The sequence below is a fragment of the Ascaphus truei genome, chromosome 2, assembly GCF_040206685.1.
Source record: "Ascaphus truei isolate aAscTru1 chromosome 2, aAscTru1.hap1, whole genome shotgun sequence".
Lineage (NCBI taxonomy): Eukaryota > Metazoa > Chordata > Amphibia > Anura > Ascaphidae > Ascaphus > Ascaphus truei.
The window spans coordinates 172,396,687-172,418,007 of NC_134484.1; the positions used below are offsets into that span (position 1 = coordinate 172,396,687).

A 21,321-nucleotide genomic window follows, 5' to 3' on the forward strand; every position below is an offset into this window, starting at 1 on the left:
GTTTCCTTATTAGTATTACTCCAATAAACTCCAGAAAGCTACTGTAGAAATTCACAGTGAATAAAGTATGTGGTATGTGGTAAAGACAACAATGCAAATGGCAAAGCAATTTGTAGCAGGAAAGGAAAAAGTAAAACTTCACTTTGAGTAAAGTAACTGCAGCTTCAAAGTAACAATCTTGCCCTTTTTTATTTTTAAACACATTCATACATACATACATACATACATACATACGGCTTGACAAATGCACTCACCCGGTGCATTTTACCCGCTGGCAAGTCGGCAATCCCCCAAACCGCATGCAGTTCTTTCAGTCACTGCTAGCAGCTCATTTCGGGATATCGGGACACGATCGAGCGGGTTAGCAACACGGGACACCGCAAGAATAATCCAGCCACAGACAAGCCATCCATTAGAAGCACTGCAGTGACTAACATGCTGCGCCATCGATGAATGGGACGCAAGGAACTGTTGACACAGCAACACGGAACTCCAACGCAGGCACGCCCGCACTAAGAGGATCTCCTAGCAATGATGCCGGGACGTTATCCAGTGGGTTGCCCAAGACCAGAGGAGCGAGCCCTGGTTCTCGTGAATATGTGTTTGTGAGTGACTGTGCCGGTCGTCTCTCGGACTTGCAGGCAGTTAGTCCTTCTGAACGGCGTCAGCCGCTTGTCGTCTTCTTTTCTTCCCTGGACCGACCCGAGCACTACCGCCACCTGGGATGTGATGTGATGACCCGAGTAATGGGAAAAGGGCCGGCCATGAGTGTCCGGGATGCTGGGAAGAAACAGCAGCTGCGGAGCGGCGCTGGGTGGTCCGGTTGCTGTGGCTGGAGGAAGTGCCGCACTTGTCCAGGTGTGTGCCTGACGCTGCTGCTCATCGTGTTGCTGCTGCTCCCCCCGGCCTCTGTGTGCACAGTGTGCGAGGTGGGTGGATGGATGGAGCCCCCAGGGGAGGCGGGATTCCCTGGCACTCATGGCAAGTAAAAGCACTGGGGTGGGGGGAGGGGGGGATGCGCTGTAATCACACCGGCTTCGTGTGGGAGTGGAGACGGGTGCTGGGAAGTTTACATCATTTGCTGGGATGTCCAAGACTGGTGGTGGTTGTGAGAGAGGAAGAGAAGGGGGTGAGAGTGCAGGCTCCGTTGTGCAGTGCCATTAACAATTTTTGCGGGGGGGGGGGGGGGGTTACATAATTCGAACCAGGGAGTCCTCTGGAGGATTTTTACAGATATATAACCGGAGCACCAGACGATTACAGCTTAGGTAAGAATGTAGAACTATATACTGCACAAATAATAATAAAAAAAGAGGAGGAATGTAGTATTGCTACCATTGAAGCAGGATCTTTGCTGTTCGCTGATGGGTGAATGAATCAAAATCGGCAGCTTAGGTAGTTATATCTCTCTCTCTATAGATATGTAACCCGGTTCCCCCCTGCCCCCCACCCCCGATCTCAGATAAGGTCTATTATGGGGAAAACTGCGCTGGTTAGTAGAAGTAGTGTGGTGCATACCTGCTGAAAAACAGTAGCCCTGAATCTCCTGCGTGATGTTATAGGGGAGGTCAGGCTTATGGGGCCTTGCCCGAATCGTACTCACGGCGACAGCGCCTCCATCTCTTGCAGCCCCCAAGAGATGTGGGGAGAAAACTCTGCAGGAGAACTTACCTCTTCCTTTGGGTGCCTTCTAGATGTAGCTACTACTGTAAGTCATGGGGTCTGGCACTCTAGGGAGCCCATGCCATAGTATGCCTTAGTGCTTGTTTTTCTAAGGCCTTGTCTAGGGTTCCGGCGGGCGTGCTGAGGTGCGCTGAGGCTCAGGGAAAGCGGGTACTTTCCCTGGCCTTAGACAGCGCGCCGTCAGGGGGCGTGTCGGGGCGGGGCCTCATTGGGCGAACCGCTCACGTGACCGGCCCTGCGCTTCGGCAAGCGCGTGATTTAAAATATTACCTAAGACCTACGCTTCCGAGCGCTTGCGGAAGCGTAGGCGAGCCCCTACTAAAGACGCTCTCATTGCAGCTGTAGGGGCTCACACGTAAGTGCAAGCGCGCCTCAGCACGGCTCAGCGCGTAAGCGCTGACCATGCCCGAGGCCTAAGGGAGATCGCCTTCTGCGTTCCTGTATAGCCTAGAACGTGGTCTATGTTGAAGTGGAATGGAAGAGGACTCCTCCTCGCCTTCCGTCATCAGCTTCGGAAGAAGCGGTCACATGATCGCGAGTGTCGGAGGGGCTGTGGAACTCTTGTGCCGATGCCCCTTCGGCACTCAAAGGGTTAAAGTTACGCAACAACATTTCCCAAGCATAGAACCCAAGGTAATTGTAAAGTTTCCAATCGCAGTATTTCCCTGGAACGTATGTACTGCACTCGCGTAGCTTTCACAAAAGGACACTGAGCGACGATGATTGAGGGCACCAGAGATCACGATTTGCCTGCGCTGTGATAGTCTATCATTTCATCGGTCATTTCTTTCTGCAATTAACACACAGACATAAATGCCGGTGCAAACAAATCTAATTAACATTTAATGGTGTTCTAAACGCCTATCCAGTTGATTTATTTTTGTAGCACCATTCCTAATAGGATTAAGCTCGATATGCAAAAAAAAATTAGCGTGCAGTGACACAAAAGTGTCTGACATGCATTTTCAAGTATACCGAAAGCACTGCGCTACAAGTATTGTAATTGCCAACATGGCACGGCTGAGGTACGTTAAAGAGGCAATCCAAGCAGGCGATTTTAATTTTTTTTAGCAATTTGTAAAAAAAACAACATTTTAACATAGGACTCAAGCATGGGCTCTCCGGCGCTGAACCCAATTCATTTCAGGCACCCCATTTGGAGGCAAGCAGGTGGTCCCTGGAGCTGAAATTAATGGGGTTCAGGTCCGGAGACTCCTTGCTTCAATCCTATGTTAAAAAGAGCAACAACAAAAAATTGCCCACTTGTATTGCTCCTTTAAAACACATACATTTATATTAATTGGTATCTAGAACCAGTGGTATTTTCCTAGGGCAGTTTCCCAACACTGTTTTAGGGGGAAAAAAGGTCCTAGAATCCTAACTAAAGAAAAACCTATTAAAACTACAAAAAATAATCAATTGGGCAGCGTGGCAGAAAAAACATTTAACCTTTCCCTGTTAGTATTTCCAGCCGCCTTCCTCAAAACCTCAGAATCATTGTATAGAATGTCACTCTGGAACACCGTTTCTGTCACCTACACCTACAGTACCACATAAATAGCCCGGTTTATATACAAATTTAAAAAAAATAAAAATATTATATATATACATATATATATATATATATATATATATATATATAATCAAAAAAATAAAAAGATGATACCGTTCTGTGGCTAACGAAATGCTTTTATTTGTGCGAGCTTTCGAGATACACTGATCTCTTCTTCCGGCGATGTTACAATGAATGAAGCAAAAGGTAAACTTAAAAACAGTGTCTCTTGGAATGTTATCTAGATATGTATATATGTGCATATAGATATGTATGTGTATATATATACATATCTATATATCTATATATCTATATATATATAGATATATATATATATACACATACATATCTATATGCACATATATACATATCTATATATATATATATATATATATCTATCTATATCTCTATATATACACACACACACACACACACACACACACACACACACACACACACACACACACACACACACACACACACACACACACACATATACATAAAAACCACACATTTTAAAATACATTTCTAGCCAACTTCATATTAGGAGACATAGCTGGATTGTTAAACAATCTTTTTTAGATTTTAGTTTCAGAAATTCCTTAGAAGTTATCAATTTTTTTGTGTGTTTCTACCTGTGGTTTCTATGGACATCCATTTACCTTCTGCAATTCAGTTTTTTTTCAGGGCGCGGTACCTCAGGAATGGAAAATGTCATAAAAACATTAAGAAGAAAAAAAAACAGTTCCAGGAGGTACACATATTTAAATACATAAAATCAGTTGGTTTTTTTGTGACGAGTAGCGAGTTTTGCACTTAACGAGTATGTTAATCTATACAAAGAAGCTACTGTATAGCATACAATTTTTTTTAGATATATATATAAATATATATATATATCCTTAACCACTAAACAAGGGATTTTCATGGTTTTAAAAAATCACAACAAGAACTATGAAAAACCTCATGTTAGGCCATGCAATGACATCAAACACTAATCACATGCAGATTTGTGTAAATCATATACGGATACCCTAGAGAATAATGACGATCTCCATTATATTTTATTTGGAAGTCTCTGCACGGATAAAGAACCCTGAAGGATATCTCCGTTGTGGCATTGTCATAAATTACCCAGTGGTTAAACTGCGGATGAGGATAAGGATTATTATAGGCAAACAAACACACATATCATCACGTAACGTCCACTTTGCCTGCTGCATTGCACAGCTTGTACATTTAAGCCTGGGGCAATAAGGACACTGACAAAAATCAGTAATCAACTTAAAGATAGCCGTTTCATCCTTTTAGACTCATTAGCTTGTGCGCCTGGTCACGGATTATGCATTGTGAGGTTGTTAGTCGCTGCAAACAATCAGGTGACGGTGAGTAAAGAAATGACAGAAATCCCAACTATACAAAGTACAGCAAAGATAAAAAAAACAAACTATACGTATATCTGCATGTCTACCACAGGCCGCCAAACCAGTGTCATTCATTCCGCTAGGGTTGCCAGGACCGCTTCTCCAAAAATACTGGACACAATAGTGAAAGGTGCAACATGCTTGACACACACACACACACACACACACACACACACACACACACACACACACACACACACACACACACACACACACACACACACACACACACACACACACACACACACACACACACACACCATGATGTTTCCACTGCCCTTGGCCCCACCCCTAGGGCCCCTGACACCTCCTCCTGATTGGCTGCATTACCCAGCAGCAGCCAATCAGGATTGAGGCGGCTGCCCAGCCCGCGAACAACAGCCCTGCTTTCTCCCGGCTCCCCCAAGCTGGTCAGGTCACTATGTCCCGAGAGGTAATACCGGACACATACATGTCCAGTATTACCTCTCATTTTTTTACTGGACAGAGTGTCCAAATACAGGACAGTCCGGGTCAATACTGGACACCTGGCAACCCTAAATTCCACTGTCAGAAAACATGCAGTGGCTAAATTGCAGACAAGGGTAGGGAACAGAAATAAGCCTACTGGGCACGTAAGGAAGGTTAAACGCTTTACAACAATAGGGATTATTAATACTTTAATAAACAATCAGTTCGGATGCTAAGTGGAACTTTAATGGAATGTATTGCTTGGCACTCTAGAACTGAAGGTGTTTAAAACATTTGACATCTCTACTCTAAAGAGCTACCGAAGTTGATCAAACCATTAAAAAAATGACAGTAATTCATTCTGTAATACAGAACATGTTAAAATATTGGCAGCTCATTCTACCAGACTGCTAATCATCACGTTCGGTTAGAAAACTAAATGATATAACAGCTGTAACTACCAGCTACAGTACTATAACATAGACATTTTTTTCGCTTTGTCATTATATACAACTAAATATTTTGCAGGTTGTGGTAGCTTTTACTTAATCAGCATAAATGTTCCTTATGCTTTAAAGTGTACACTTCTCCCCTTGAGATGTGTTCTCTATGAAATCCCTTAACATCATACCTGTAGATCACAAACTACAACCAAACAAAATCTTTGTTCATAGACCTTGGTCCTAATCAGTAACAAAAACATCCATGTTGTTTAGAATACAAAAAAAGCATTGCTGAACATTATTTAAAAAAATAATAATGTAAGTACAGTAAATGGGGATTTAATCCAAACACTTGGGAAAACCAAAGTTCAATGTAATATAGATGAGCTTTAGACAGAAGTTTATGAATTATTTCAGCATACTCGTGTTACTGTTTTGAGACTGAACGATGCCATCATATTTCCTCTTATTGTATTAGAAGGCTCACATCTTCGGCAATCACATCGACTGAATATCATCTCATGCTTGCAAATCAAGATACATTTTCTTTTGAATGTCACTTTTGGGTCAAGAAACATGAAATCTCACAAATCTGGATGCTTGGGCCATCACAGCTATAATGAGGATATCCGCCATTCAGTCAAGCCTACTGTATGAGCTAAATATCAACAAGTATGTCTCAACAAATATAGTTCATAGAACAAATACGGCTTTAATTGCTGGATACGATACATAAGCAACTTACTTGAGGGGCTCGGGGGGCAACTTGGTACCAGAAAGGTTGATGTGTGTCAAAGCAAGTGAGCTGCTGAAGAACTGTTTGAACGATGGTGGCACGTCTTTTGCTTTCCTGTTAACACAAAAAGATACACTTAAGTGAATGCCCATCCTACTGTTTATGCTTCTTCTGCCACACATTTTCACAGACAACCAACAGAAAAGAGGGGGGGGGGGGGGGGAAATCTCAACACTTTGCTCAAAGCTCCTAGAAATTCAGCAGACCATGAATTATGCAGCGAAATAACCCCATTACTAGAACGTAATTTACATTATACCCTGGTCTTCGGTGTAAAACGCATGGTTTCAACTTTAGATATAAACTAACGTGTGCCCACCCCATTCGCCAAAATTCTATCTAACAAAAGAAAGGTGTCCTGGTAACGTATTCTTGCACACATCTACTACATTTGCTAATGGGGCACATGGCCTTCTTGGGATTTATTCTCAAGTCTAAGTAGTGGAGAGCACAGGCAGTCTCAGAGTCCAAATACATGTTTGCCCAGGTGAAGGTGTGTGTCAGGGAGATGTCAAAGCATTGGATAGATATTTTCAGGAGAGATGTAGCAAGCACACAGGTGACATTTACACAAATACGGTGGAAGTGCAAGTAAACCCCAAGTATTACCCATGAATCAAAGTAGCTAACGTGATGACTGATATGCCCATACCTGTGAGAAAAAAATGTTCTGGATAGATTCAGGAAAGCAAGATGTTGCAGGCCACCACGAAGAAGTGCTCCACATACCTGCCACATGAATCGTTACACCATTACTACATTACACACTCCTCAGGTGAAAAATGATTTCATGCTTTCAAATGTCAAAGACGTCAATATTCCATTGCACTGAAATGCATTACTAAGCCCTTAAAAGCACAGAGGTAAATTACACAAATCTTTGAAGATGCAGTTCCCTTAAAAATGTCCAGTTCTCAAAGTGGTCTCAATGTTTTGCTTTTCACAAGTTCAAGACCTGCAGTTGAGTGTTCACACTGCAACCTCAGCCACTTCCTCCTCAGAAGGGGGCACATACTGTAGTTCTTTTCCAAGTACACTTTAAACTGCCTAATACTGTAAGACAAGCGCTCTTATCCTGAGCTTCTCTGATAAAACTCTTTGAAGTTCAGTGATATCACAAACAGAGCAGGTCTTTGATGCCATTTTAATTTAGGTATTGGACACTATCTCTGCCCCCAATAAACCTGCTGTTGTTCCTTTACCCCTTCATTGCCTTAGCGGTTAGCCACTAAGGTAATGAAGTTGCCTGTAAAGGCATTTTTATTGAATCGGATTTGTGCCGGGGGTCTCCGGTGCGGATATTAATGGATATCAGCTCCGGAGACTCCCGGCATCAATCCGAAATAGGAAAAATGCTTTCCCCCCCTTAGTCCGTCTCTCGCCGCATATCGCAGCTTCTCACCACCCTCTTCCCAACTTTTCCTGGTAAGACGATTTGGAGAGGAAATTGCATTCTGTTGCTGCGATTAGCCTCGATAAGCTAATCAGGGATACTAGAAATGCATGAGTTTTAAAAAAAACTGGCGATAAGTGGCCTATCGCTGCACGTTTGGTGATTTTTTTTTCGGCAACAAAAGTTTGCCGAAAAGCTCTCTTATCGCCGAGTTATCGGGGCTTACTGAATAGCAGTAGGCTTTTTTGGCGATAAGGTGGCGATATTGGCTTATCAGTGCTTTCTGCATAGGCCCCATAATGGGTTTTGTAAGTAACACAAAGAGCATTACCGTGTCAATGGCACACTCCGTGTTCGATAGATCCAGATACTGAATGACATTTGGCTGGGCCAAGAAATTATACAGGTACTTCAAAGGAAAAAGGGAAATATTATTACGATACATCTTCACAAGTCATCACCTAGTTTGTTACAAATACAGCAGATATGTGCAAAACAATCGTAATGCAATTTTTATTTTTATTGAATTCAACCCTGCCTATTGCAAAGCAGTTTGATTTATTACAGTCCTCTCTGCGTGGTATACAACATAATTTTAGGGGAATATAGTCTTAATTTAATCATTTGCCACATTATATTTGACATGTAGGAGTATTGCTCCCATTAAGGAATCCATAACCATCTGAGTGATATCTGATGATATCCAAACTCCTGCTGTTTGTTATTAACACAGGAGTCAAGGAAGACAGCTCAAAGCTCATAAAAGCCCAGGGATGTCATTAAATACAAACAGAAAGAACACAAAGCAAGAGACGTGAATGTGGTTACATTCGCAAGCTTACATTACAGAAAATTACGAGTGGTGGCTTTACAGCACAACAAAAATAAAGCACATACTGATAGGTCATCACCACGGAGGATATTCCCTGAGAGGTCAAGGTGGGTGAGGGTGCTTGCAATCATCTGGTTAGCACTTAGTGACTGGGATAGGCTATTCACCCCTGTGAAGAAACGAAGCACACTGGCATTTAGCATGCTTACACCTCCTGGCCGTACATCCCGTTTGACCCCGCACATACAAAATGAGATTAGCAGGTTTCGAGTTGATCTTCATTGATGGGCACTTTTTAAACATGCAGTGCCACTTAGCACCAGAGTGAACTCATGACGAATGCTGCCTTAAATAAAATAAATCATAGAAGTACAGATGCAGCCCATCTAATTATCCATGAGTCCACATTCCTGCTTTCTTATAAATGGGATGCCCACAGCACCAGAACTGCAGGATTGTGCTAAAAGGCTGTACAACTTCTACACAAGTATTTTTAAACAAATACCTTTGTTTTTAGGTACTATGGGGACGGTGTATTCGTGGGGCCAGGGTGTAATTGTCCACCTTGTTTGTTCTACCCCTTTAAGAAGGTAATCGAATTTGTTCCCTCCATAAGAAAGCTAGGAAAGCCGTGAATTGGGCAGGAAAAATCATCCCAAATTTCATGCGACAAGGTTTATAAATCCAGAACAAACATGCAAAGATGATTTAAATATACTGGTAACAAAAAAGAGGGGAGGTTTCCAGCACTCACTGTATGTATGTATATATGTATTTAAATACCGCCATTAATGTACATAGCGCTTCACGGTAGTAATAAACGTGATTAAGCATATATAGAAAAACATCAACAAGACATAATTGAATCAGTGATTATTTACTGTGGTTAAGGAAAATGAGATGAGACTTCTTGAAAACGCATAGTTTTGATCTACTAGACGACTATTTCTGACTGCATCAGTGCTGGGAGCTTCACAGACACCCACATGGGTTCCCAGCAGTCATGGACAAAATCAAGAATACAAGTGATTGATGATAACACATGAAGGGAGAGAGGAGAATGGAAAAAGGCAGAAGGGAAAGGGGAAAAGCTGGGAAAAAGCAAGGGAAAGAGGTGCAATGAGTAACAAAGGGGATAACGTTTCGGGGGGTGAGCCCCTTCTTCTTGCCCGTCCCCACAGACCAGAGGTGTGTGTGGTACTTCTCTTGTGACCCTACCACACCTCCTTCCCTTGTGGTTATAGTAAAAAAGTGTTCAGAAAGGCGCACCCTGCTAAAGAACACAAGGTTTATATAGTGTTTGACTAGTGTGGAAGCACAAAAGGCAGGAAAGCACTATAATACTATACAGATTAGCAAGGCAGCTACAAGACAAATGAATGCAACCTCAATACTAAATCTAACCCATAAGGGGTAACGTTCCAGCACAGTGTAATAAAGATGTGCAGTTTCGTAGACCATAAGGGGTAACGTTACCTGTAGATGGAACACAGGCTTCTCTGGAGTAGAAGGCGTCTCCGTCTCCAGATTAACCTGTGTTCCTGCTACACGCAACCCTGTGGTGACTGTAATTTAGTAAAATATTTTGGGGGCTTATCCTCAATAACTTGTATTCTTGATTTGTCCATGAGTGCTGGGAACCCATTTGGGTGTCTGTGTACATTTCGCTGGAAGTCCTTCCTATTTGATTTTCCAGCGACCGTCGCGTCGCTATCGCCGGCACTATAAGCGTAGCCTTAGACATCCCTAAGAATATAAACCTCGAGAGAGAAACAAAAAAAAAGAACAAAGTTTAAAAAAAACACTGTATTCTCTAACTTGTTAGCAGCAAAAGATTAACAAAAAATAGATTGCTGACAGCAGCAAGATTAAAACTCGGAAACAAGGCTATCAGGATTCGTTGACACATGTCAAGGGGTCACGTAATAAACAATTTACCAAGACTTTAAAACCTCTGTGGTGTAATTAAAGGGAAAACAGAGCGGTCCTGTAGCAGCGGCTGCCTTGAAAATGAGAATCCCTGAATAATATAAAACAACTCTGGCAAACCATGACCGAGAATAAGTGGAGGATTCAGCACAATGTACTTTTCTGAATCAATAAAGTGATTGTGGAGGTAAAAAAAATACAGCCTTTTGGGAAACCTATACCAAAAACTTGGGTTAGCAGCTGTTATTTGAAACTACTGCGTGGGGAATTCTTCCCAGCACTGTAATGCAGGCCCCTTCAGACTTCATTACACATTACATCGAATAGTGGTGTCGGAGATCCGGAAAATAATTTGGAGTGAAAAGAAGTTGTGATCGCAATATGTTTTATTGTCAAGCTTACAATACGGAAAAGGTAAATTCAGATGTAGAGCAGCTGTGTGTAATTTGTTGGAAAAAGATCAGACTCTGAATTATTAAAACACGTTAGACCTAAGCTCTTTCTTTCTCCTCACACCCCCCAACCCCCCCCCCCCCTCCCCACACACACACACACACACCCAACGTCAAACCATGTGAGGCTAAACTAAAATGCTCGCTAAACCAAATATGAATAACAGGGCAAACCTGAAGGCAATGCATGATCTCTGCATACAAGCGATCATGCCTTTTTAATAGTGAAAACAATACATGTATACTGTACTTTGTACATAATCTATATTTTCATATAACAAGACATAATTTACCTTTAGGTGATGTTGAGGTTTTGGATAAATTTAAATGTTTCAGGCCCTTTGGGAGTTTGGCAAAATGAATACTCAAGAAAGAGACACCTATAAAAAAAATATATATATGTACAGTAAAACAAATGGCAGGACAATGAAAATAAAATATGCATGCCAGCCTTGAATGGTACAAAAGCAATCAAAAATATAATGGTTAAGGCGTGAAAAATGTCACCAGCAGTATTCGTCTTAATTGCACTGAATGGTATCTAAACACATTGAAGACACTACTCTAACCTGAACTAGGTCATGACTTTCTTGTAATATTCAGTGTGGGCGCTCCTATTCCCGGAAAATAGAATGAAAGCTAAATGGTGAAAACCTTCTCTGAAATTCTCACTAACATATATAATATATCATATATAATATAGTACGTCTGTAGTCTCGGTTTAATATCATTTCCATTTGACAGCAGAATATTTTAAAGCCAACTAATTAATACCTTTTTTGTTTCTTACACACATTTCCTTGTACACGTTCCAATACAAGAGTAATAATAACATGCTCAGTGATAGGTACACATATATATTGGATAGGATATCCAATACGTATCCATAGGTGTACTATAGGATAGTGTATATATGTAGTGCTGAGAATAGAGGCAGGATACAGTAGTATGGGAGTAGCCAGTCTGTTAAGTCTTTACAGGGGATGGAAGTAAACTTAAAATATGGTCAACTCTCCAAGTATAAAGAGCTTTCTGTGCCCATAAAGGTTTTTAAGCAAAAAAAAATCTGCAGCACTTGCAAAGGTGATGTATCAAAAGATAAACATTTATTTTATCAAACAAGTACAACAACTAAAATATGGGCGATGTTTCAGACCTAACGGCCCTTTCGCAAGCTCCTCTCCCACTGTAGTACTTGCTGGCTCTTTAGTGTATGTGTCTGAAACTTTGGCACCAAAACAACCCCCGCCCGAGCCTACGGTGGTTCACAAAGACAATCAGTTCAATCCTAGGTGTCTCTGAACGTGCGCCTTCCCCTGCACTGCGGAAGTGTAGGTTGCCGAGCCCGTTGCTGGGGAAGTGGTCGGCCGCATTGAGTGGTCGTGGTTTCCATGGCTGGCTCCCGTGTAGCCAAATCCTACCGGAGAGTGATCGTGGTGCTGCGCAGGCACTGCAGAGCCCTGAGGGTGAATGGCGTTGTAAAGAGGCAGTGGGTTCTTTGGCTCTGGGGACGCCATTGGAGGAGAGAAGCAGGATCGGCTGATTTGTGCTGCCTGGAGGCATGCTGCCTAGTGTTACCAGGCAAACCACCTGACACAATGAAGAACGCAGGCTCACATTAAGAAAGAGGATTGAACTGATTGTTTTATGAGCCACTGTAGGCTCAGGTTTGGGGTTGTTTTGGTGCCAAAGCCTGAGACACACTATAAAAGAGTCAGTGTGTATTACACTGGGAGAGGAGCTTGGGAAAGGACAGTTAGGTCTGAAACGTCGCCCATATTTTATTTTTTGTACTTGTTACTGTAGATTAAATAAATGTATATCCTTTGATGCATCACATTGGCGAGTGCTGCAGATTTTTCTTTGCTGTATTACCTGGGGCTGGATGGTGATCCTGGCCCTACTGCATGCACCCAGTCTCAAGCAAAGTATTTTTTTACATTTACTCATGATGAGTGCCCTGGACATCTGTTTTTTCCAAATAGGGTTTAACCTACGTAGAATTTCTTTGTCCAAGTTCCTGAACTGTAGAAATGTTACGTCAACAGATACGTTTTCTGCTAAACCAGAAAACCAGCAATGCATTTAAAAGTGCAACCTATAAGTGGCCCTCTGAAGGCCATCTTTGATTTGAGATGTAACATATGACTGTGAAGCACAAGTGAGCCGAGAGTCAATACCATACACGCCTGCACCTTCTTCTAGAACAGCATATAATTGTCCTTTTCCTCTCTGTGGCCTGAAATGTACCTCGTCATAAACAAGGAAGGGGTGAGACAATGGTGTGTGGTTCTCCAGAAGCGAAGGCATATAATTCATAATGATTCTCAATGCTAGCCTATGAAGGGGCAGTCCCCTTCTAGTTCCAAAATAAACCAATTGACACCTCTTTTACAAAAGAAAAAAAAACACACAAAAAGATGGTTTGTAAATGATGATAAGTGGAGACATAGGAGAGGAGCTAGAGGAAATCAAACTAATGTGTGAAAAATCTGAAGGTTTAGTAAAAACTTAAGTGGCAAGCAGTCCCCTTTTAAAGCAGCAAAACCCCTTGCACAACAGCTATTTTTTTTAGTTCTAGGATTGAAGTAAGGGGTCTGGAGCCAAGCTGTGTTAATTTCTGCTTTGGGGACCCCATGCTTCCAGAGATACTCACATCCGTAGGGGATGCCAGTAGCCACTACGGGTAGGTGGTGTGTGAGGAACATGATGGCGGCTTAAATGTCCCGCGGGTCAATGCGGTCGTCATGCCATCACTTGAGGCTTCCTATTGACCAGCGTGACCTGGACATGTAAACTCCACAGAGATACCGGCACCCTTACGGAGTTAAGGATCTCTGGAAAGAGGGGATCCTCGGAGCTGAAATTAACACAACTAAACATTTTTTAAAGGATTCTTAATTTCTCAGGAAACCAAAATCAGCCAAATATTTGCTTTAAGAATGAATACATTTGTTTAAGGAAGACAACTACATTGATGGGTTGTTTTAAAATGCTTATTTTTTTTGCAAACATACAGGGATTATACCTTTAAGGGGGTAATTTAATCAATAAACTCAAAAGAGGTCAATTGCACTGGGCTTGGAAAAAAAACCTAATTAAATTCAATAGAGGTTTTCATCTGATCTTAGTAAGATTGGATGTTTCAGAGTACTGTATGTTAAATTATTAGCTGCCATAAATGACATCACAAATCCAAGATGGCTGCTTCTGGAGAAGGACGTAGCACTCATTTAATTTTAGATTTCATTTTGTATCGCTCCTCTTCAGCAGAAGTAGATTCTGCTAATGTTTTGATGCTACACTTTAAAGAGTTAATGTATTTTAATGTAAAAAGTGATGTCCAAGCAAAATCCACATTCAGGGTAAAAATAATCCCCCAAAGAGCACAACAAAGAGTTAAACTATGCTAGATCCTACTCCTCACTCATTTTCTGCTAGGCATGTTTTATTACAAGGGAATGCAGGCCTGCAGTCTCAAGTAAACTAGATTCTAAAGCAATATATCTGAAAAAGCTTGCTATGAGGCAAATCACAAAATGAATGCAAGGAAAAGAAATGGCCAGTCAACCATGAAAAACATATTTACAATATAATTAGACTGAGCAGGATACTCCATTACAAACGCAAAGCCAAGTGAATGAGCACAAATCCCTTTCTCAGATGTGTATGAGAGAGAAAAAAAACTCAATTACCTCTGTCCTCGAGTGGGTTGCTTGCAAGGTTAATGGTATGAAGTCCTGAGTTGGGATTGTGTGCAAGGGCATTGGACAATTTCTGTGCAAAATCTCTGCAAGGAGACATAAAAAGATGGACGTCGTCTTTTACATGGAAATTGTAACAGCTGTTTTCCTCAACAACTGCAGTGTATGTTTACTGCAGGGAACTACACACAACCTAATCTGGGTTGTTTCTTCAAAGAAATTAATGTTCTGAGAGGAAATATAATTGCACCGTCCCTATGAAATGACTCCTGCAAAACATTGGAAAGCAGACCTCACCTGAAATAAAGGGTTGAAGCAGCATTATCATTTACTTGGCTACGAGCCAGCACATAACAATGTTGTATTTGCTTCCATCAAACAGAGCTTCTCACACGCCAATACCAAGATACAGAGTGAAAGAAAGGAGTGGCACGATACCTAGGTCTGTAAACCTACTCATGGCAGGAATCAACCATGGTTGATAGAAGTCGTGGAGGGAAAATGGAGACTATCCACACAACACCTTCAATCCATGGGGGCAATGGATCAAAGAATCCCAACTGCAAAACTGCACCAGCATCGGATTTATCAAAGAAAAAGAAATAAAGAGCACTAAGGGAGGTAGCAATGGAAATTGATCGACCGGCTGCAAGGACAGAAGGAAATGGTGAAATGTTTTGCTGCAGACACCAGGAGAGCAGCAGCTGGTGAGGTGTTTCGCCCCTCCAAAAATTGTGAGATCTGCTGGAGGTAAAGCTAAGAAGGAATTGATGCTCTTGGTAAGGTTATCTGGGCCAGGTCATAATTATAAGAAGTACCACTGCGAACAATTTTAAAGACTTTGATACATTGTTCCCATATTTGTCATGTTATCCAACAACTTTTCTAAAGAAATTCATACTCTACGTCAGTGGTTTCCAATCTTTTTTTGGCTAAGGAACCCTATAATTATATTGTGAAATTCTGCAGAACCCCAACGCTCTCAAATAGCGCGTCTGAGACCAGATACACTGTAAAGAACCCCAATCCTCTCTAATAGCGCGTCTGGGATCAGATACAGCATTGTTAACTTGGACATCTCACTGCCTCATAAAACTGTACTCAGCGAAAGCTACTGTATGGTCCTAAATCTTTCTTTACTTTCCAACCTTTGGTAGGTCTTTTGATGATCACAGTTGATAAATAAGATAAATAAGCATAATAAACAGCTGACAAGGAAACAACCGTTTAACAAAGATTAGGTGTGGTTTTTTTTTTACAGTTTTGTTTAAAAAAATGACTATCAATTTTTAGGTTTGGAAAACAAAAACACTGAACATAAAAACGTGTGGTATACCACAACCGTCCTTTCATTCTGAAACGGTCTAGCATCACGGGGGAATCTCATCAATGGGGATGGAATGCGAGACGAAGAACTGTATGAAGACTCCTTGAGAGCCTTCTATCTGCATTTTAAACCCAAAGTAAATAGAGTGGGGATGTTCTGAACTATTCAAATATTTTCTGTACTAGTTTCATATTTTAAACAGAGATTACAAATCCTTAAGCATTTTAACCAATGCACTTTTCAGAGTATTGGTTTAACCAGTTGTTTTTTCCAGTGTATCCCTCTTTGTATTTTACAAGTGTGGCTCGTTTATTCCTCAGAATGTATATAATCTTCAGGGTTATTTAGGCGTACAAACTATTTTCTGCCACGTGCTAGGGACCAATGCAGTTCCACAAGGGTTAAAGAAAAGCACAACAGACCAACATTAATTTGTTGCGCATGAAAAAAAATGTGATGGTTGCTTTGATAGAATGTGCTTATTGACAAATAGTTGAGGCCTACTTTCTTAATTCTCTATAAAACCATTTAGGATATACGAATCAAGCTAAAAAAAAAAATGACATTACAAGTCTAATAAACCCATAAAAGAGGCATTGTAAGCAAGAGTTTTTCTTAAATCTATGACATGATTTTTCCTTGCACGCATCAGTGAACAAACTGGGGAGTGGTTATAGGGAGCAGCAATGGAGAGTTAGGGAGGAGTTACATTACATACATACTGTACCATAAAGATATGCAATCACTGCTGTGTTTTATTCACTTACATTCGAAGCCCTGCATTTTCTAGAACCAATTCTTCCAATCGACTGGACCTGCTCACCACACGCAGAATCTGATCGCAGACATCAGTGGACTGGTATGTAAAAAAGAAACAAACATTTGACAAGGATGTTTAAAAAAAATATAAATAAAAACAATAGTGGCATCACATGCAGTACTCCACCAGAAATTGTGCACCCCAGTTTAGAAGTATTCATTATTATCAATAGTAATGAGCCAAAAATGGGACATTCCCTAGTCTTTTGGATGCACGATCGGCCCAAATCTCCTACTGACCTGAACAGGAGTTTTCTGCAGATCACAGTGCGATCGTCTTATTTTAATAACCCCCTGGCATGGTGTCACATTACTGTGACTAAAGAATATGATTTCTAAAAGTGATTTCTGATTCTGAGCTTGTATATCACAAAATCATTTTTATTGAGATTTACTCGGGCCAATTCATCGATTAACCTTTCCCACAGACAGATTCTATGACGTTTGACAGTGGAAACCTGGCATCACTGCACAAAAGTTATATTGAACTCAATGGGACTTTCCATGGAGCAGCAGCGAATTGGCGCTATTCACACTTCATAGAATAAGGCCCCAAAATGTCTCGCACCTATTTTGCCATCTGGAAAGAGGGGGAGAAGGGAAATATAACACTCTAATTGGTGTAATTACTTACCAATTTCAGGTCCTTGGTTGACAGCTTTGTAAACCATTGATTGTATTCCAGAGCAGCAACGATAGGTATCAAATCTCTGTGGAACATACAAGTACAGATATGTTTCGTTCATCTTCATGAAATGTGCAACAGCGATTTATCTTTTTGATTTTGAATAAATGTTGGCTTCAAACACTTAATAAATGGATCTAGTTATTTGAGAAAAATATATTAGGGAAACATTATGGGTCTCCATGATATATGTTAACAAATGTCAAAATGTTATGCGTTCTCTCACCCATTACCACTTGTGTTTATCATTACAAAACAAAGGGCATCACGTGTAGTTTGACAACACCAAGGCCTCGGTTCCAGGGATTGCGATGGCGTGCGCGAACAAGAGACGGCTCTCTAGGGGGCCGGCCCCAGTCAGTCCGTATGCACGCATGCTCATAGTGCGATGGCGCAACCACATTGCCATTGCGCCCCCGCCACACTCCCCATCGCGAGCAATCAGAAGTCCACTGATCGCTTCAGAAGCAGGTGGACGCATCGCCAGGCGCTCCAACAAGCGCGCACACTGACTGGGCCCGTAGCCTAAGCCTTTGGATTAAAACCACAGCGATATGATTTCTGATTTAATGGATAACCTTACATTTTAGAAAACCTAAAGTATGCATTTCCAAACTTTTATCATAATTTAGGGAGCCCCAGAACATCCCTCCAAAGATTTTTCTTTAACTATTATTTTTTCATGGGAAACAAGATTGGGGTAAACCTGACCTTGTGTAATCTAGATAGTGCACTTTTTCTTTTAAAGCACTTGGTCGATTGTGTCCCAGAAAAAGCCGTGCCTAAACATTGTGTGTATCATTTGAGGGTAAACATTATCTTTAGAGCCAACCCATAAATGCCAGATATCAGATTTACCAAAAGAGATGCAAGTTGATAATATGATGAGAAACTAACAAGTATGCTGCTGGAATGAGAGGCGGGTGGTGCACAAGGAGAACATAGTAACACACAGCTACTTCTATTATAACCCAGCACTCCGAGTTAGAACACAATGTAATACTTTCCAGTCACTCAACAGCAGGAGGCTGGAGCTGCAGCAGTGGTTACTTTATGTTGAGTGTGATGTTGTATTAAAGGAGCAGTTGGCACTCATCACGTTTTTTTTTTTTTTAAAGTGCATATTCTATTTCTTTTTTTCAAATATCTCATCTTGCGCTTTCAGGAGATGTTTTTATCTACAAAAATCTGATACTTTGTGCAGGAGATATGAACAGTTGAAATAATAAGTGTCCGGGAGGTCAAAATGGAAATCTTCCAAGAGCCCAGTACGACGTTTACTACGGATAGATGTGTACATTAAATGAATTTATACAATAAAGTGTTAACATAATACTGTGACAAGAACATTATACATTCTGGAGTTCTCCCTAAAGCCGCTGGTATTAATTAACCAACAGAACAATATATATGGCAGTAAGAGTGACAAAAAAAATGTAGTAACCACCTTTGTTTGCTGGAAAAAGTCCAGGCTAAAAGTACTTGAGGTAATGTCGAACTCATAAACCTAGTGTACTAGCTGTAATCTACAGCAGAAATAGACAATGCGGTCATTGCTGCTGAACCGGTTCAGTGAGTACAGAGTACTTGAAAGTAACAGATGAGACACATTTGTGTGATACTTTGTTCTTTAGCAATCCTTTAGAACGGTGAAGTAACACAGTGACTCAAAAACGTTTTACACTTGCCAGTTTTGGGGGTGGCTATAAAATACAGCCAGTCATTGAACAGAGGATATTTATAACGGAAATGTAGATGCTACAGCAAGACAAAACATAACCTTATATTTGTACCCCTTTTGATAATGTATTATTTCTGTAGCAAGTAGATTGTTTAGTCAAGGTGTCTGCAACCTTTCAAGGAAGAAGAGCCATTTTATAAAAAAATTATTTGTCCAAAATATTCAGAGAGCCACTACACATACATGAATATTACACCCCCAAAAAACACATACATACAGTACACTGTACACACACTAATAGGTCTATACTGTATACGCATTAACATACAACAAACGTACTTTAATCAGAATTAGGGGATCACATTATTTTTATTTTTTATTGTTTTTCCGTGCAAAAAACAGTTTGCCATTTTCAAATACACAATACATACATACATACACGTTCACTACCCCCCAAATACACACACTACCCCCCCCCAATGCACACACTACCTCCCAAATACATGCACACATACACACACTACCCCCCAAAATACACACAGAAAATGTAAAAACACAAAACATGCACAGTGAGAAAATGCCCCCTTGTCAATAAAGATGTGTTGTAAATACAAATCATGTAAAGTGCCCCACAGAGAACCACAAACCCGGAGAGTAACGATAAATCCCCTCATGGATGTACCCGGGTAGACAAGGCAGAAAAAAAGCTATTACTCAGTGTACAGTAGGTGACAAAATATTGAATCAAAAGTAAGGCATAGATGATAAATAAGCCAACAGATTCCAGCAGAGCAATGCATGGTCACCCCAGAGGAGAATGTCACCAAAGATCAGTATGTCATGTGAATAAGCCAAATTAAGTAGCGGAACACACTGAGGATATAGTAGAGAGAGACTGCCTGAAAGTAATGGCATATACAATGCATCTAGCAGAATAGTTGTAAACCGGTGTGTTGGTTGGTCATTCTTAAGACTACGCTTATAGTGCCGATGACGGCGACGTGAGGCAACAGTTGCTGTAAAAATCAAATTGAGATGACTTCCAGCGATCATGCCGTCACGCTTACTATAAGCGCACGCGACGGCGGCAATGCATTTGTTTTGACGTGACTTCGCGTCGCTGTCACTATAAGCGCAGCCTAAGGAATTTAAACCACACGCTGAAAAAATTATCCAGTCACTCAGTGTAGCAAAAGAGATGATCGCTGCAACTACTGTATGTAACAGAGCAGTATGTATGTATGTAACAGAGCAGTATGTATGTATGTAACAGAGCAGTATGTATGTATGTAACAGAGCAGTATGTATGTATGTAATAGAGCAGTATGTATGTATGTAACAGAGCAGTATGTATGTAACAGAGCAGTATGAATGTATGTTGCAAGTGAAATGGATGCTGTTTGAATCATAGTAAAATAGTAGTAGTCCTACAAAGTAGTTTCCCTTTAAAGTGAACATAGGAGAAAAGTATACGGCAGGGGTGCACAAGCTGGAGGGCAGGAGATTGTCCTAGGGGGGCACGGTGGTTGCAGAGGCCACACGCTCTTCCCCACGCCATTTAAATTAAATGCCGGGGGATCGCGAGGCCCCTGCAGCCTATTATTTACCGAGATTCAGACGGCTGTTGACGCGTCGCCATGGTAATGCGGCATCAAATGACGCCGCGGGGTCACGTGATGTGACATCACATGACCCCACTGCGTCAAATGACACTGGGAACTGAGGTAAGGGTGGCGCAAGCACCAGGGTCAGCAGACAGGGGTGGGCTTATGTTGTTTTAACGGGGGGAGAGGGGGGAACAAGAATACATAAGCCTTAGCAAAGATTATGAAAATCAGATTTCTATAAACACACAAAATTACGTAGCTGCACCAGACCAACAAACATGAAACAAATACAAGCAAAATCTACCTGGTGCAAGGGGGAAGGAACCACCACTTAAAGCCACACAAATAATCAAAGAGATTATATACAGCCCCCTGTAGTTGCATTCAAGGTAGGTGACAAAATGATTATAATGTCAAATAAAGTATAGGCCGGTGATTTGCCAAATCCTGGTATAGGATACACTGTCAAAAAGGTCACACTACTATATGAAAAATAACAAAACTTTAATGGTATATACTATAAAAACCGACGAAACACTATAAA

General features: G+C 41.2%; 1 protein-coding gene across 3 annotated transcripts in view; it reads right to left on the bottom strand.

The window, feature by feature from the left end:
• CARMIL1 (capping protein regulator and myosin 1 linker 1) overlaps positions 1-21,321 on the bottom strand; it is a 295,265-nt gene that overhangs the window by 105,695 nt on the left and 168,249 nt on the right. For all 3 annotated transcript variants that reach the window (XM_075585565.1, XM_075585566.1, XM_075585567.1), the window contains 8 exons: positions 17,439-17,514; positions 16,753-16,841; positions 14,650-14,744; positions 11,248-11,334; positions 8,639-8,742; positions 8,073-8,150; positions 7,001-7,077; positions 6,298-6,402 (listed from right to left, as the gene is read on the bottom strand). In XM_075585565.1, the coding sequence (XP_075441680.1) occupies positions 6,298-6,402; positions 7,001-7,077; positions 8,073-8,150; positions 8,639-8,742; positions 11,248-11,334; positions 14,650-14,744; positions 16,753-16,841; positions 17,439-17,514 (711 nt within the window). The remainder of the gene's footprint in view (positions 1-6,297; positions 6,403-7,000; positions 7,078-8,072; positions 8,151-8,638; positions 8,743-11,247; positions 11,335-14,649; positions 14,745-16,752; positions 16,842-17,438; positions 17,515-21,321) is intronic.